Source organism: Anabrus simplex, chromosome 2 (genome assembly GCF_040414725.1).
Source record: "Anabrus simplex isolate iqAnaSimp1 chromosome 2, ASM4041472v1, whole genome shotgun sequence".
Lineage (NCBI taxonomy): Eukaryota > Metazoa > Arthropoda > Insecta > Orthoptera > Tettigoniidae > Anabrus > Anabrus simplex.
Window position 1 is genome coordinate 690,647,049 of NC_090266.1, and position 18,291 is coordinate 690,665,339.

Sequence of the window (18,291 nt, forward strand, 5' to 3'; positions counted from 1 at the left end):
AAACGGGGATAAAAGTCAGGTTGTGAGTTTCACAAATAGAAAAAGTCCTGTCACTTTTAATTCCTGCGTTGATGGGGTGAAAGTTCCCTTTGGGGATCATTGTAAATACCTAGGTATTAGTATAAGGAAAGATCTTCATTGGGGTAATCACATAAATATGATAGTAAATAAAGGGTAGAGATCTCTGCACATGGTTATGAGAGTATTTAGGGGTTGCAGTAAGGATGTAAAGGAGAGGGCATATAAGTTTCTGGTAAGACCCCAACTAGAGTATGGTTCCAGTGTATGGGACCCTCACCAGGATTACTTGATTCAGGAACTGGAAAAAATCCAAAGAAAAGCAGCTCGATTTGTTCTGGGCGATTTCCGACAAAAGAGTAGCGTTATAAAAATGTTGCAAAGTTTGGGCTGGGAAGACTTGCGAGAAAGGAGACGAGCTGCTCGACTGAGTGGTATGTTCCGAGCTGTCAGTAGAGAGATGGCGTGGGAGGACATCAGTAGACGAATACGTTTGGATGGTGTCTTTAAAAGTAGGAAAGATCATAATATGAAGATGAAGTTGGAATTCAAGAGGACAAATTGGGGCAAATATTCGTTTATAGGAAGGGGAGTTAGAGATTGGAATAACTTACCAAGGGAGATGTTCAATAAATTTCCAATTTCTTTGCAATCATTTAAGAAAAGGCTAAGAAAACAACAGATAGGGAATCTGCCACCTGGGCGACTGCCCTAAATGCAGATCAGTAGTGATTGATTTGATTATACGTTTGCTACACGATTCAGTCAAAAATCAATTAACTGCATTTAGGACTGTTATCCAGGGGGGTAGATTCCCTATCAGTTGTTTACCTAGCCTCTTAAATGTTTTCAAAGAACTTGGACATTTATCGAGCATTTCCCTTGATAAATTATTTCACTACCTTATTCCTCGTCCTATAAATGAATATTTGTCCTAATTTTCCCTCTTGAGTTCCAAATGTATCTCCATATGATTATCTTTTCCTACTTTTAAAAGATCCACTTAAGCATATTCATCTATTAATGTAATTGCACGCCATCTTTCCACTGACATCTCGTAACATACCGTTTAGTCGAGCATCTCGTCTCCTTACTACCAAGTCTTCCCATCCCAAAGTTTGCAACATTTTCGTAACACTACTCTCTTGTCGGAAACCACTGTCAACAGACCGTGCCGCTTTCCTTTAGATCCCCTCCAATTCTCGTATCGGGTAATCCTGGAACCATACTGCAATTGGGGTCTTATCAGAGACTTATACGCCCTCTCATTTACATCCTTGCTACAAACCCTAAATACCCTAGAGTTAGTAAATGATACAGTAAAAAAAGCGGCGGCGCCACCGTCTGCGAGAGAATCACTGTAGCGAAATCTTACCTGTGTGGCAAAAAGCGTGCTCCGCTATGCTCATCAATTAGTACGTTTACATGCAGGATTCAGATCGATCTGAGTACACTTCCCGTACTGAAAACGCCATGTAAACGGGGGCCCAGTTCGGACTCGGTCTCAAGGTCGATACGGCAAAATCTGGGATCGTATCGTACTCGGTTCGAATTGAGTTCCATGTAAACGCGGATCGTACTGAGATCGTATTGAAAACGCACACACTCCATGTTTGTTCTGACGAAATCATCACCATCAAAGTTCTGTCGGAATAACAAATATAAATATAAATATAAATGATCAGCAACTGTAATCATATTATAAGACAGCCAGCCCTTGCGATTAACAAAATCACGACAACCTTCTATTGGAGCGTGAGACATTGGGTCGGGGGATACAACTGGGGAGGATGGCCAGTACCTCGCCCAGCCGGCCTCACCTGCTATGTTGAACAGGGGCCTTGGTGGGGGATGGGAAGATTGGAAGGGATAGACAAAGAAGAGGGAAGGAAGCGGCCGTGGCCTTAAGTTAGGTACCATCCCGACATTTGCCAGGAGGAGAATTGGGAAACCACGGAAAATCACTTTCAGGGTGGCTGAGGTGGGAATCGAACCCACCCTTACTCAGTTGACCTCTCGAGGCTGAGTGGACCCCGTTCCAGCTCTCGTACCACTTTTCAAATTACGTGGCATAGCCAGGAATCGAATCCGGGCGTCCGGGGGTGGCAGTTAATCACACTAACCACTACACCACAGAGGCGGACTGTTCAGTAGTTACCGAGTTTTTTCATGTTAAAAAATTAGAAAAATCGCGTTCTTTTATTGTTTGCGGAGATGTGTGCAGTGGACTTGATGAAATATTTTACCATATGTGTATGAGGAGAAATGATCATCACATTAGAAATAACTGTAAAATCAGTAAAAAGAAACAAGGAAGAAATATCAGCTTCATTTGAGCATGTTTGTAACGGACTAGCTAAGAGACAAAGCGGCCAGAGAAGTGCGTAGTGCAGCAATGTGTAGTACTTCATAACAATCACAGTACAACCAAATGCACCTGTGAACAGCAATTACACATTTCACTGTCTGTCTGTTAGGTCATCAGCCCAGAGACTGGTTGGATCCTCAAATAGCACCACCAAAGGTTATGCGGTTATAAGGAAACCACAAAAACCAATGGCAGCACCAAAATGAGGCGTACTAGGCAAGACGAGGAGTGAGGTAGTTTGCCATTGCTTTCCTCACTGGGTCAGAAAGTGCTATTGCAGCACAACTGACCCTATGAGCAACACCTTTCATAACACTCACATGCACTAGTCGTGCTCTGAATGCCATTACTCAGCACCACCCATACCCCAGCAGCTTCCATATTGTCACAGCCATGGATGAGACTGCGACTTCAGTGAAAGCTACACTTTACTCTGGCCTGTGCCAAGAGATGGATACAAAAGTACTGTATCCATCAAGAAATGGCAGCAGGCAAACACATTTCACATAACAATGGTATTGCTTATGATTAAAGTTAACAGACAGGAAGTATGCTTGTTATAAGTGCAGGTGTCTTTAAACTACTGGTAGAAGCTATACATATAAGTCAAAAGTAGGTTCAGTTATATTTTTGATTGATTGATTGATTGATTGATTGATTGATTGATTGATTGATTGATTGATTGATTGATTGATTGATTGATTGATTGATTGATTGATTGCTTGATTGATTGATTGATTGATTGATTGATTATCACATTATGGGGACACATCTTAAACTATTTGCTCGAAACTTGTCATTTAAGCTCAAGGATAACCAGGATGTACACTAGCTAAGATTATATCTTATATCTTGAGTAGTATGCAGTGGCGTAGCAGTATTTAAGGGGGGCCGAAACAGGAAATGTCAAATTTCTCCGTTAATATTAGCTGTATTGAATAACTGTTAGTTATAAACGTTGTGCAAAATATTAATTTCCCGGGCTTTTATATTTCATGTGCTTTACTACAAGAGAAATAATAAGGTACAATAGGTATTCACTATTTTTACATTTTTCATAAACTTTTATATACTCGGGAAATTAAATGGCGTATGGCTTTTTGTGCCGGGAGTGTCCGAGGACATGTTCGGCTCGTCAGATGCACTTCTTTTGTTTTGACTCCCGTAGGCGACCTTCGTGTCGTGATGGGGATGAAGTGATGATGAAGATGACACATACGCCCAGCACCTGTGTCAGCAAAATTAACCAATTATGGTTAAAAATTCCCGAACCCACCGGGAATCGAACCCGGGACTCCTGTGACCAATGGCCAGCACGCTAACTATTTAGCCATGGAGCCGGACACTCAGGACATATTACTCATATATAATATTGTACATAAAATCAGTAGAGGCGATTTTTGTGGAGATAAAATTAAATTTTTATTCCGTTTTAGCCATTAAGCCACCTAAATCTAGGAATTAGGTATTAAAAAAAACAGTTTATAAAACCCTGTTGCATATTACCTAAATCTTTCCTTTAATTTCTTTAAATATTAAAAGAAACATTAGCAGAAATACACACAAAATGCCATCCGAACCAGCAGCGTGCAGAAGAGCAATTATGTAAGCCTAATGGCACAAAACCTTACTTGCTCACATGTGTAATTGTTCCTTTGGTGAATGTTTCGTTGTAGTGTTGAATCGAAATCCCCCCCCCCCCCCAAAAAAAAATCATTACCATAGTTAAGTTGGTAGACTGTCAACCTTTAATTCTCTCTCGAAATTCGCTCAGAGCATCAAAAACGTACCTTTTCATAGCTGTTTTGTTTCAATTTTATTGTCTATCCCCACTATACTCCCCAAATCTCCGGTACTTTTTGTTTTCTATATATTTTTGTGTCTCCCCCACCCCCCTTCTATGACTCAATCGCCTCTGCTTCATAAAATTATAGAAAATCTGATTTCCAACCTTTTATAACCAACACATTTATACCGTGCAAGCTATAATAACATACGAATTTAGAGTTTTATTGCCAAGTGCATCAACGGCAAGTATTGTTGACGTGGAAATATTATTCAGGAAACAGGGGCAGCGCGGGTCATCTAAGACCTGAGTGCTTGGACCCCCTGTATTAATCATCCTCACTTCCCATTCCGTGGTCTATCACAGGCCTTAGCTTCAATTCCTTTGCACCTACTTGCTTGCAAGCTTGACCTTTGGTCAGTCTTTTATCATATCCCTATTTCCCAATGGACCCGACACCCATATGGTATCCTCTACCGTGGTGTACAACACCGTTCGACCTACCTGCCAATGGGGCATAGCCTGACCCCATCCATCATGCAATGCTGGGCCACAACCATGCAGGAACTTCTGACCCAGGAGTTTGTTGTCCAGATGATTCCCTATCTGAACGACTGGCTAATTCATAGTCCTGACCTTTCTGACCACATGATGCATGACATTGAGTTGTACCTCACAGTGATTCTTGGCATTACCATCAACTACTCCAAGCCGGTCCTGCACCCGACGCCCATTCTCACTTACCTCGGCATCACTATCAGTATCGCCAGCCAGGAAATCAGCATGCACCATGCCACCCAGCAACGTGCCATCTCCCTTGTGCCATATTCTTGAAAGCAAATTCTTCTTGGCCCGTTGTCTACTTACCCCAGATTTCTTCACCACACCCAGACAGATGCTTCCAGGATGCCACCAGGTGGAGATCTTCTCGGATGCCACCCCCTGGTCCATTGCTGTCGTGGTGCCGAAGTACCACCAAGCATGGGCTCATGCATTCCAGGAGCCTGCTCGGATCAACGTTGCGGAGACCGCTGCAGCGATCTTAGCGGTGCATCACTTCTTGAACAATACGGACTTTGTGCAGTGCAATTCTGTGATTTCGTATATCAACAGCTCCGTCGCCCGTTACACTCTCAGTAGTGGGCGCAGAGCTTTCCTCCCTGCCACTCCTTTTGTATTGGATCAGTATATATCTTTAATAAGGCTGTGTGCATAGAGAGGGTTAACACTCTCGCGGCGGCCCATCGCTTCCGCTGAGAACCTGACGGACGCTCCCTCCCGGGATGTGCTGAATTCAGTACACGCGAGCCTCAATCCCATATAAAGGAGGCTCACCCCAGGAGGGTCGTCAGTCGGCTATCTGCGGGGCGATGACTCGCCACTTTTTGCCGAGACAGAAGAAGAGGATAAGAAGGTGATGGCTTATAATGTCTTGAGCCTCCTAAATTATCAACACCACACTGACTATTGTTATTATGTTCTCTGTCTCTTCTGCTGCCATTTTTCGTTGTTAGGTGGCACTGCTGCCTGCTATTACAAAAACTAACCTGTCAACGATGAATTTACATCGGCTAGTTTAATAAACAATTATATTTGTTGTGGACATTTGATCTAGATGTGTTTCTGATCTACTGATTTAAAAAATGAGTTTAAAGAGCTGGTGAGTCATGGGAGTAACCACTCAGATTCACAAAATTTCCTGTTTCAACCCCTGTTGAATAGACTGTGGTAGTAATGAGGCTTCAGTCAATCAATCAATCAATCAATCAATCAATCAATCAATCAATCAATCAATCAATCAATCAATCAATCAATCAATCAATCAATCAATCAATCAATCAATCAATCAATCAATCAATCAATCAATCAGTCACTACTGATCTGCATTTAGGGCAGTCTCCAAGGTGGCAGATTCCCTATCTGTTGTTTTCCTAGCCTTTTCTTAAATGATTGCGAAGAAATTGGAAATTTATTGAACATCTCCTTGGTAAGTTATTCCAATCCCTAACTCCCCTTCCTATAAACGAATATTTGCCCCAATTTGTCCTCTTGAATTCCAACATTATCTTGATATTGTGATCTTTCCTACTTTTAAAGAGACCACTAAAACTTATTCGTCTACTGATGTCCCCCCAGGCCACCTCTTCACAGACAGCTCGGGCAATAACCCCCTTATGAAAAAAGTTTCAAACAAATTTATTAAAAACCACCATTCCAATACTAATACTTTGGATCTTACTGTAAATGTCATTGCTGTCATAGGTAAATTTTAATACTTCTTTAGTGTTAGTATTGGAATGGTGGTTTTTAATAAATTTGTTTGAAACATTTTACATTCTGTACTCCAATTCGGCTATCATTATGAGATTTATAACATTTAACATACCCCTTAGTTGAGCAGATCATCTCCTTTCTCCCAAGTCTTCCCAGCCCAAACTTTGCAACATTTTTGTAACACTACTCTTTTGTCGGAAATCACCCAGAACAAATCGAGCTGCTTTTCTTTGGATTTCCCCAGTTCTTGAATCAAGTAATCCTGATGAGGGTCCCATACACTGGAACCATACTCTAGTTGGGGTCTTACCAGAAACTTATATGCCCTCTCCTTTACATCCTTACTACAACCCCTAAATACCCTCATAACCATGTGCAGAGATTTGTACCCTTTATTTACAATCATATTTATGTGATTAGCCCAATGAAGATCTTTCCTTACATTAATACCTAGATATTTACAATGATCCTCAAAGGGAACTTTCACCCCATCAACGCAGTAATTAAAACTGAGAGGACTTTCCCTATTTGCGAAACTCACAATCTGACTCTTAACCCCATTTATCTTCATACCATTGCCTACTGTCCATCCCACAACATTATCGAGGTCATTTTGCAGTTGCTCACAATCTTGTAACTTAATTATTACTTTGTACAGAATAACATCATCTGCAAGAAGCCTTATCTCTGTTTCCACTTCTTTACACATATCATTGATATATATAAGAAAACATAAAGGTCCAATAATACTGCCTTGAGGAATACCCCTCTTAATTATTACAGGGACAGATAAAGCTTCGCCTACTCTAATTCTCAAGTTCTATTTTCTAGAAACAGAGCCACCCATTCAGTCATTCTTTTGTCGAGTCCAGTTGCACTCATTTTTGCCAGTAGTCTCCCATGATCAACCCTATCAAATGCCATAGACAGGTCAATCGCGATACAATCCAATTGACCTTCTGAACCCAGGATATCTGCTGTATCTTGCTGGAATCCTACAAGTTGAGCTTCAGTGAAATAAACTTTCCTAAACCCAAACTGCCTTCTATCACACCAGTTATTAATTTTGCAAACATGTCTTATATAATCAGAAAGAATGTTTACAAAGCTTAAATGCAATGCATGTCAAACTGACTGGCCTGTAATTTTCAGCTTTATATCTATCACCCTTTCCTTTATACACAGGGGCTACTGTAGCAACTCTCCATTCATTTGGTATAGTTCCTTCATGCAAACAATAATCAGATAAGTACTTCAGATAGGGTACTATATCCCAACCCATTGTCTTTAGTATATCCCCCGAAACCTTATCAATTCCAGCAGCTTTCCCAGTTTTCATCTTTTGTATCTTACTGTAAATGTCATTGCTGTCATAGGTAAATTTTGATACTTCTTTAGTATTAGTCGCCTCCTCCGTCTGGACATTATCCTTGTAACCAACAATCTTCACATACTGCTGACTTCTGCCTTTTGAAGATCCTCGCATACACTCTCCCCTTGTTCATTAATGGTTCCTGGAATATCCTTCTTGGAACCTGTTTCTGCCTTAAAGTACCTATACATACTCTTCCATTTTCACTAAAATTTGTACGACCGCCAATTATGCTTGCCATCATGTTATCCTTAGCTGACTTCTTTGCTAGATTTAATTTCCTAGTAAGTTCCTTCAAATTCTCCTTACTTCTACAGCCATTTGTAACTATTTCTTTCCAACCTGCACCTCCTTCTTAGTCTCTTTACTTCTCTGTTACAATATAGTGGATCGTTGCCATTCCTTACCACCTTTAAAGGTACAAACCTATTTTCACATTCCTTAACAATTGCTTTAAACCCATCCCAGAGCCTGTTTATTACATTTTTATTTACCGTTTTCCACCGATCATAGTTACTTATTAAAAACTCCCTCATGCCTGTTTTACCAGCCATATGGTACTGCCCAATAGTCCTGATTTTAATATCTTCCTTTCTTTCACATTTATTTATAACTACCGCAAAAACAGCTTCGTGATCACTAATACCATCTGTTACTTCGGTTTCTCTATAGAGCTCATCTGGTTTTACCAGCACCACATCCAGAATATTCTTCCCTCTAGTTGGTTCCATCAGTTTCTGAATCAGATGCCCTTCCCATATTAACTAATTTGCCATTTGTTGGTCAAGCTTCCTGTCGTTCGCATTTCCTTCCCAATTGACATTTGCTGAATTGAGATCGCCCGCCACAATCACGTTCCTTTCCTTATCGTTTCCCACATAGCTGATTATCTTATCAAATAATTCTGAATCAGCATCTATGCTACCCTTTCCTGGTCTGTACACTCCAAAGACATCAAGTTGCCTATTATCTCTAGATATGAGCTTTAACCCTAGAATTTCGTGTTTGTCATCTTTAACTTTTTCGTAGCTTACACATTCTTCTTTCACCAAAATTAATACTCCTTCTCCTACCATTCCTATCCTATCTCTATGATACACCCTCCAGTTCCGTGGGAAAATTTCTGCATCCATTATATCATTTCTCAGCCATGATTCAACTCCTATTACAATATCTGGTAAGTATATATCTATTAAATTACTTAATTCTATTCCTTTCTTTACAATACTTTTACAGTTGAGCACTAACATTTTTATGTCATCCCTACTTGATTTCCAGTTGCCTGTTCCCTTAATACTGCTCCCTAGGCCCACCCTGTTTCCCTTATATGTACCACTGCCGTTTTATGTGAAGGCCATCTGAGTGCAGATCCCTATCTCCTACCCACCGATTAGGATCTAGAAATCTCACTCCCAGTTTCCCACATACCCACTCCATAGTCTCAATTAAATCCCCAATAACCTCCATTACAGCATACCTCCTACACAGTATTCTTATGCTCAGAATTTTAAATGAGAATCCAAGCATTCAATGCAATTTTTTGTTACAGAAATAAAGGATGCAAATGGTGATCCGATTCGTGAGGAGTTCTGTCCCATCAATGGACGTTTCCGCTTTTCTTATCAATCTGCTGACACGCTCGAATGTTCTGAAGCTGTTTCAGAGATGGATAACTGTCCATCTGATTCTGCACTTAACTTACGCTTCCGAGACTGCAATTTCCACAATTATGGTTTGTATTTTGTTTTCAGAAAACTTGTGACCTAAAAGTTTCTTATATTAATCACTTTGATAAACCTTGTCATGTTTCTTCCTACTACAAGAACTCTATTTTCGTTTTTGAAAAATGTGGGTTATTGTAAGTTATAAGTGTTTTAAAATTTGAACTTGCTGCTGGGATGAATATGATAAGAAACTAGAACTAACGAACAGGAACTGGAAATTATTTATGATCATATTCACTCTTTTATCACATAAAAGGAGAGGTCTCTCTAGAATTGAAAATTTGACAAAATACAGGTTCCTAAAATGTATTGCGTAAATTATTTCATTAATTTAACTGATTTTTAACCATTTTTAACAATTTTGTTTGGAATAAGATGAACTTACAAGAGCAGGACACTTTTTCAAAAATAATAATGAACTATTTCCAGCATATATGTTTGTAAGCTTTTACATACTTCTACTGTATAGGAATAAGAAACCCCATCTGTTCTGGCAGCCTGAGAACAAGGCTTATTTATGATACCTGACAAACACACTTCCTGAATTAGTGATCGCACGGTAATCTTCTTACATTTTAAAGTGGAGTATAAATGGTGATTAGGGCTTATAAGCCTAAGTGAAAGAAAAGAAAAAAGAAGAAAAGAAAAGAAAAGAAAAGAAAAGAAAAGAAAAGAAAAGAAAAGAAAAGAAAAGAAAAGAAAAGAAAAGAAAAGAAAAGAAAAGAAAAGAAAAGAAAAGAAACTTTCCATATGACGGCAGGTCATTTTAAATGAAATGGACAAACTGAAGTAAAGAACAAAGAAGTGTGTTTAATTTGTAACAAAACAGTTTCAGTGTAAGAAATCCATACATATCAAGTCCCTGGTAGGTCTGTGTTTATGTGGGCTGTACTCGAGAGCCATAGCATAGAGTGTAAAACAAAAGCTAAAGGTTTCCACCTATTCAATACTGTTTGTTGTAACCTTAAAAAAGTTACATGTATTTGTTGAAACTAGTTTCGGTCTTACCAGAGACCATCATCAGTCAAAATCAAAGTAATGGCAAGACATAAATAAATAAATAAATAAATAAATAAATAAATAAATAAATAAATAAATAAATAAATAAATAAATAAATATGAAGCAAGCATGAAATTCAAGACAAGTAAATATTTTAAAAACACTCATCATAATCACATGTCCTGTGCAAGCTCTCAGCTTTCCTCCAACAATTGGAAGACTGCACCTCAGAGAAGACCAGGTGATACACTAAAATATCAACACTAGAAGAATCTTCTAGAACTCAGCTCAACTGAAACAAGTGTGAACAAAATGATGTTGATAGGAAAGTGTTGAGATTTTCATTTGTTTCCAGTACAGATCATTGAAGAAGCACTTAAAATACCAGCACTTGAAGAATCTTCTAGAACACAGCTCATCTGAAACAAGTATGAACAGAATGAAGTTGATGGGAAAGAGTTGAGATGTTTATTTGTTTCCAACATGGCAGAAACAAACATGGAGGGAAAAAATAAAAAATAAAAATACATAAAATATATAAAATACAAAATAAAAAATGCCTAAGGTGGGGCTGAGGAAGGAAAGAAGGGGGTTTAGAGTACTTCATTTCTTTTTATTGAAAATAGGAATTAATAGATGAAATAAAGCATTTGTTTTTTCAGATATTTCATTAAGGATGAAAATGGGATAAAGAATTGATCCAGGTGGATGAAACAATTTTCAGAATTGAGCAGAGAGCCCTTATTAACCATTTTTAAGATATTTAGGTCCTGAACCATATTTGTGAATTTATGGTTTGAGTCCATCATATGTTTTCCCATACCTGAAAATGTATTATATTTTCATGAATTTATATGTTCTAAGTACCTTGTGTCAAAGTTTCTACCTGTTTGGCCAATATAGGCGGACAGGCAGCTACTACATTTAAGCACATAAACACCTGATCTATAAAAAATTTTATTATTATTATTATTAATTGAGTTTGTGTTGTGTAAAATTGCCTTTTTGAAAATATATTTTTGTATCATGTTTTTTGAAAATGTAGGAAACCTGGTGTATCTGTGGGTTATTAAAATTGAAAGTGGAAAATAAGGTTTTGTTAGTTTTTTCTTCTTTAGTGAGAGTAGTGGAAAGTCGATGTCTGACTATTTATTATTCCTTTAATGAAATGTTTATTATATCCGTTGGCCTTGGCTATGTTTCTGATGGTGTTTAATTTATGTATAAGATCTTTTTTTAACATTGGGATATTGAATGTACGATGAACCATGCTGTAGTATGCAGCACCTTTTTGGACTTGTGGATGTAAAGAGCCTTGATGTATGGTGTTTATGGTTTCTGTGAGAATTATTTCATCCACCTGGATCAATTCTTTAATCCAAATTTCAACCTTAATGAAATATCTGAAAAAACAAACCCTTTATTTGATCTAACATAAAGAAATAAATGAACTGGATTAAAGCCACTATCTATATATATAAAACTAGCAAGATACCCGTGCTTCGCTACAGTATTATACTGAAATTTATAATTGAATGCTTAACGTTTTATATATAATCCTCCGAAATTCGCGATCTGGCTTGTTTTCTGAGATAATCCGCCAAAATTCGAGATCTGACTCGTTTTCTGATAGATTAAGGCAAAGTTCCTCACATTTTCAATCTTTCTTTCAGAAAATCGATTTCGTACTTCCCGGGCTAGGTCCAAGTATTCCACGCGGTCAGATGGGTCCCTAAATCTTTGCCATCTTTTCCTAGAAGCATTTTCAGTATGGATCAAATCCTGAAGGAGATTCGGCGTGGTAACGTCTTGGGTGCCTTGGCGGTACTGAACCCGCGGCCGGACTGTATTTGTAGTCATTACCAGGCCAGGACCCGTTTCCAGCGCGGTCCGCACAATTTGACGACGGTCCAGAACAATATTATTATTATTATTATTATTATTATTATTATTATTATTATTATTATTATTATTATTATTATTATTATTATCAGATGTTCTGGACCCCACCGCAAGATGAAAGACCGCTACTTGGCGGTAAATTACATCTGCTGCCATTGTCATTGTTGACAATGTGACCAGCACCATTGTCGCGCGTAGGCAAGTGTGCAGGATTTCTGGCGATACGAATGACATATTGACCGTATTATAGAGGTGAATAATTTGACGGTCAATCTCATTCCTATCATTTATTTCAAACGTGTTTAAATTTTTATTTATATGCCAGGAGAGTCTACCGTAATCTAAGAACGTTCTCCGAAGGAAAATATGGCTGTTGAAATCGAACCCAGGAAAGATTAAAAATGATCGGTTTTTGATCAGAATAAGTACATCGAAAATCTACAGCCGGTTTCCAGACATTCGACAGGGTCAGGAATGGAATGAATAAAGCCCAATCTAGCGGCGACAATAGGAATTGTGCCGGCTGCGGAAGCACTCCTCTGGGGCAATGGTCGATGAATGACAAATGAAATGAAATATTGGACAGTGTTGCTGGAATGAATGATGACAGGGAAAACCAGAGTATCTGGAGAAAAACCTGTCCCGCCTCCGTTTTGTCCAGCACGAATGTCACATGGAGTGACCGGGATTTGAACCACGGAACTCAGCTGTGAGAGGCCGGCACGCTGCCGCCTGAGCAACGGAGGCTCCTTATAAGTACATTATGAACAGTAAAATCAATTGGTCTCACCTCCTTTTACACCCCACCGCCGTTAAGTTTAATTAGCAATCCCCCCCCCCAAAAAATAAAAGAAGGCGTAGTCTATTTCTTTATGTTTAAAGGAGATTCGAAACACAAATGTTCACGTCTATTACCTTCAGTTTTGAGATATAAGTATCCCCATAAAAATAATTCCCTTTTTTCACTTCCTTTCAAACTCCCCCCCCCCCCCAATAACTGAAATTTGCGGCAAAAAATTACTTGTTTCTTTAATAGTAAAGGATCTTCTAAATATCAATTATCACGACTCTAACTTCTTCAGTTTTTGATTTATGTGTCCTCGTGAAAAGAATTCAAATCCTTTTCACTCTCGCCCCGGAAAGTGTTCCCCCCTCCAAAACGCGTTCTTCTTTGTTTTTAAAGAAAATCCAAATACCAATTCTCACGTCTGTAACAAATTTATTTTTATTAGATGTACGTATTCTCATACAATTAAGTCAATTAATTTTTCAAGTCCTTCAGCCCCCCGCCCCCACCTTCATTGGATTTTCCGAAAATAAGTGTTTCTCTACTTTTAAAGCAGATTCCAAATATCAAATTTCACGTCTGTAACATCTTGATTTTTGAGATGTCAATAGCCTAATTAAAAGAAATCAACACCATTCAGTAACTTTTACCCCCCCCTCCACCCAAGTGGTATTTCCGAAAACTAAAAATACACGTTTCTTTATTCTTAATAGAGATAAAAAATACCATTTTTCACTTCTGTAACATGTTATGTTTTTGATATATACTGTAGAAATTCTCATTTTAAAATTTCTTCCCTTTTTATTTCCCCTTAAGGGGAGTTTCCTAAAAGAAATCACCTATATTTCTTTACATTTACAGGAAATTCAAAATACCCACTTTTTACATCTGTACATTTTACGTTTCTCAGATATTCTGTAGATATAGTCTTTCGAAAAATTCACCCCCATTTTTGTCATTCCTGTTTAACCGCCATTAACTGGATTGTACGAAAACAAAGAAAATACGTGTTTCTTTATTTTTAAAGGAGATCCCATATACAAATTTTCAGTTCTGTAATATCTTCAGTTTCTGAGATGTATGTATCCTCATTAAAGGCATTCAACCCTTTTACACCCCTCCTATTGGGATTTACAGAAAACAAAAATACGTGTTCACCGGGCGAGTTGGCCGTGCGCGTAGAGGCGCGCGGCTGTGAAGCTTGCATCCGGGAGATAGTAGGTTCGAATCCCACTATCGGCAGCCCTGAAGATGGTTTTCCGTGGTTTCCCATTTTCACACCAGGCAAATGCTGGGGCAGTACCTTAATTAAGGCCACGGCTGCTTCCTTCCAACTCCTAGGCCTTTCCTATCCCATCGTCGCCATAAGACCTATCTGTGTCGGTGCGACGTAAAGCCACTAGCAAAAAAAAAAAAAAATACGTGTTCCTTTATTTTTATAGGAAATTCTAAATACAAATTGTTACATCTGTAAACTTTTAAAATTTTAAGATGTAGACCTACCCATTTTATATTTTTAAAGTAGATCCCAAGTACCAATTTTCAGGTCTGTAATATCTTCAGGTTCTCAAATATAAGTAGCCTCATAAAGTTATTCAACCCCCTTTTCTCTCTTTTCTTCCCTTCCCATTGGGACTTTCCGAAAACAAAAAAAAATACGTGTTTCTTTATTTTTAAATACCAATTTTTACATCTATAATCTTTAAAAGTTTTGAGATATAGATACTCTCATTTTAAAAATTCACCCCCTTTTAGCCCTCCTCCCATTAATTGGATTTTCCAAAAACAAAAATATACATGTTTCTTTATTTTTAAAGGAGATCCCAAACACCAATTTTCAGGTCTGTAATATCTCCAGGTTCTGAAATATAAGTAGCCTCATTAAAGGCATTCAACCCATTTTTTACCAATTTCACCCCTCCTATTGGGATTTTCCGAAAACAAAAAATACGTGTGTATTTATTTTTAATGAAGAATCTAAATACCAATTTTTACATCTGTAAACTTTAAGTTGTTAGATATAGATGCACTCATTTTAAAAATTCACCCCCCCTTTTCACCCTCCCATGAATTGGATTTTCCAAAAACAAAAAATACGTGTTTCTTTATTTTTAAAAGAGATCAAAAGTACCAATTTTCAGGTCTGTAATACCTTCAGTTTCTGAGATATAAGTATCCTCATTAAAGGCATTCAACCCATTTTTCACCCCTTTTCACCCCTCCTATTGGGATTTTCCAAAAACAAAAAAATACGTGTTCCTTTATTCTTAATGAAGATTATAAATACCAATTTTTACATCTGTAAACTTTAGAAGTTTTGAGATATAGATGCACTCATTTTAAAATTCACCCCCCTTTTCACCCTCCCATTAATTGGATTTCCTAAAACAAAAAAAATACGTGTTTCTTTACTTTTAAAAGAGATCGGAAGTACCAATTTTCAGGTCTCTAATATCTTCAGTTTCTGAGATATAAGTACCGGTATCCTGATTAAAGACATTCAACCCGTTTTTCACCGTTTTTCCCCCTTCCTATTGGGATTTTCTGAAAACAAAAAAAAATACATGTTCCCTTATTTTTAAAGAAGATTCTAAATACCAATTTTTCTCTGTAAACTTTTAAAAGTTTTGAGATATAGGTACACTCATTTTAAAATTTCAACCCCCTTTTCACTCCCTTAGCGAAGGAATATCCAAAAATCCCCTCTTAGCGAGCACCTACACCCTAATATGAATCTATGCCCAAAATTTCATTTCTTTATGTCCAGTTGTTTTATCTAGATAACTTGTCCTGACTGACTGACTGATTCATCATCGCCGAGCCAAAACTACTGGACATAAAGCAATTGAAATTTTGGGCATAGATTCATATTAAGATGTAGGTGCGTGGCTAAGAGAGGGTTTTTGGATATTCCGTTGCTAGGGGGGTGAAAAGGGGGGTGAAATTTTAAAATGAGTGTATCTATATCTCAAAACTTTAAAAGTTTACAGATGTAAAAATTGGCATTTAGAATCTTCTTTAAAAATAAGGAAACACGTATTTTTTTGTTTTCAGAAAATCACAATAGAAGGGGTGAAAAAGGGTGCCAAAATGGTTGAATACCTTTAATCAGGATACTGGTAATTATATCTCATAACCTGAAGATATTACAGACCTGAAAATTGGTACTTTGGTCTCTTTTACAAATAAAGAAACGCGTATTTTTTGTTTTTGGAAAATCCAATTAATGGGAGGGTGAAAAGGGGGGTGAATTTTTAAAAGAGTTCATCTATATATCAAAACTTTTAAAGTTTACAGATGTAAAAATTGGTATTTAGAATCTTCAGTAAAAATAAAGAAACTCGTATTTTTTGTTTTCGAAAAATCCCATTAGGAGGGGTGAAAAGGGGTGAAAAAGTGGTTGAATGCCTTTAATGAGGATGCGTATATCTCAATAACTGAAGATATTACAGACCTGAAATTTGGTGTTTTGGATCTACTTTAAAAATAAAGAAATAGGTATTTTTTTCGTTTATGGAAAATCCAAATAATGGCGGTGAAACAGGAGTGACAAATTGCGGTGAATGTTTTGAAAGACTATATCAACAGAATATCTCAGAAACGTAAAATATTACAGACGTAAAAAGTGGGTATTTGGAATCTCCTGTAAATGTAAAGAAACATAGGTGATTTGTTTTTGGAAACTCCAGTTAAGGGGAACTAAAAAGGGGTGAAATTTTAAAACGAGAATTTCTACAGTATATCTCAAAAAACTTAACATGTTACATAAGTGAAAAATGGTACTTTTTATCTCTATTAAAAATAAAGAAACTTGTATTTTTAGTTTTCGGAAAAAAGCACTTTGGTGGAGGTGGGGGGGGGGGGGGTTGTTGGGTAAAAGTGACTGAAAATGGTGTTGAATTCTTTTAATTAGGCTACTGCCATTTCAAAAATGAAGATGTTACAGACGTGAAATATGATATTTGGAATCTGCTTTAAAAGTAAAGAAACACGCTTTCTCGGAAAATCCAATGATGTGGGGGGGGGGGGGCTGAAAGAATTATAAAATTAATTGACTTAATTGTATGAGAATACATACTGTACATGTAATAAAAACTAAAGTTGTTACAGATGTGAAAATTGGTATTTGGATCTCCTTTGAAAACAAAGAAAAACGCGTTTTGGGGGAAAATCATCTTGGGGGCGGGAGTGAAAAGGAGTTGAATTCCTTTCATGAGGACACATACATCAAAAACAGAAGAAGTTAGAGTCGCAATAATTGGTATTTAGAAGATCCTTTACTATTAAAGAAACAAGTATTTTTGCCGGAAAATTCAGTTAGTGGGGGTAGGGTGGGGGAGTGTGAAATGAAGTGAAAAAAGTATTTTATTTTTATGGGGATACTTATATCTCAAAACTGAAGGTAATAGACGTGAACATTGGTGTTTGGAATCTCCTTTAAACATAAAGAAACACGTCTTCTTTTATTTTTTGGGGGTGGGTTACATAAACTTAACGGCAGTGGGGTGTAAAAGGAGGTGAGACCAATTGATTTTACTGTTCATAATGTACTTATAAGGAGCCTTTGTTACTCAGGCAGCATCACGCCGGCCTCTCACAGCTGGGTTCCGTGGTTCAAATCCCGGTCACTGCATGTGATATTCATGCTGGACAAAATGGAGGCGGGCCAGGTTTTTCTCCGGATACTCCGGTTTTCCCTGTCATCATTCATTCCAGCAGCACTGTCCAATATTTCATTTCATTTGTCATTCATCGATCATTGCCCCAGAGGAGTGCTTCAGGAGCCGGCACAATTCCTATTGTCGTCGCTAGATCGGGCTTTATTCATTCCATTCCTGACCCTGTCGAATGACTGGAAACAGGCTGTAGATTTTAGATGTACTTATTCTGATCATAAACAAATCATTTTTAATCTTTCCTGGGTTTGTTTTCAACAGCCATATTTTCCTTCAAGGAACGTTCTTAGATTACAGTAGATTCTCCTGACATATAAATAAAAATTTAAATACATTTGAAATATACAATAGGAATGAGATTGCCTGTCAAATAGTTAACCTCTA

At 37.7% G+C, this 18,291-nt stretch overlaps 1 protein-coding gene across 1 annotated transcript in view; it reads left to right on the top strand.

Moving 5' to 3' along the window:
- The window catches only part of LOC136864376 (uncharacterized), a 444,399-nt gene that overhangs the window by 309,720 nt on the left and 116,388 nt on the right, over positions 1-18,291 (top strand). Inside the window, exon 4 of the mRNA XM_067141298.2 lies at positions 9,368-9,550. Coding sequence (XP_066997399.2) covers positions 9,368-9,550 — 183 coding nt within the window. The remainder of the gene's footprint in view (positions 1-9,367; positions 9,551-18,291) is intronic.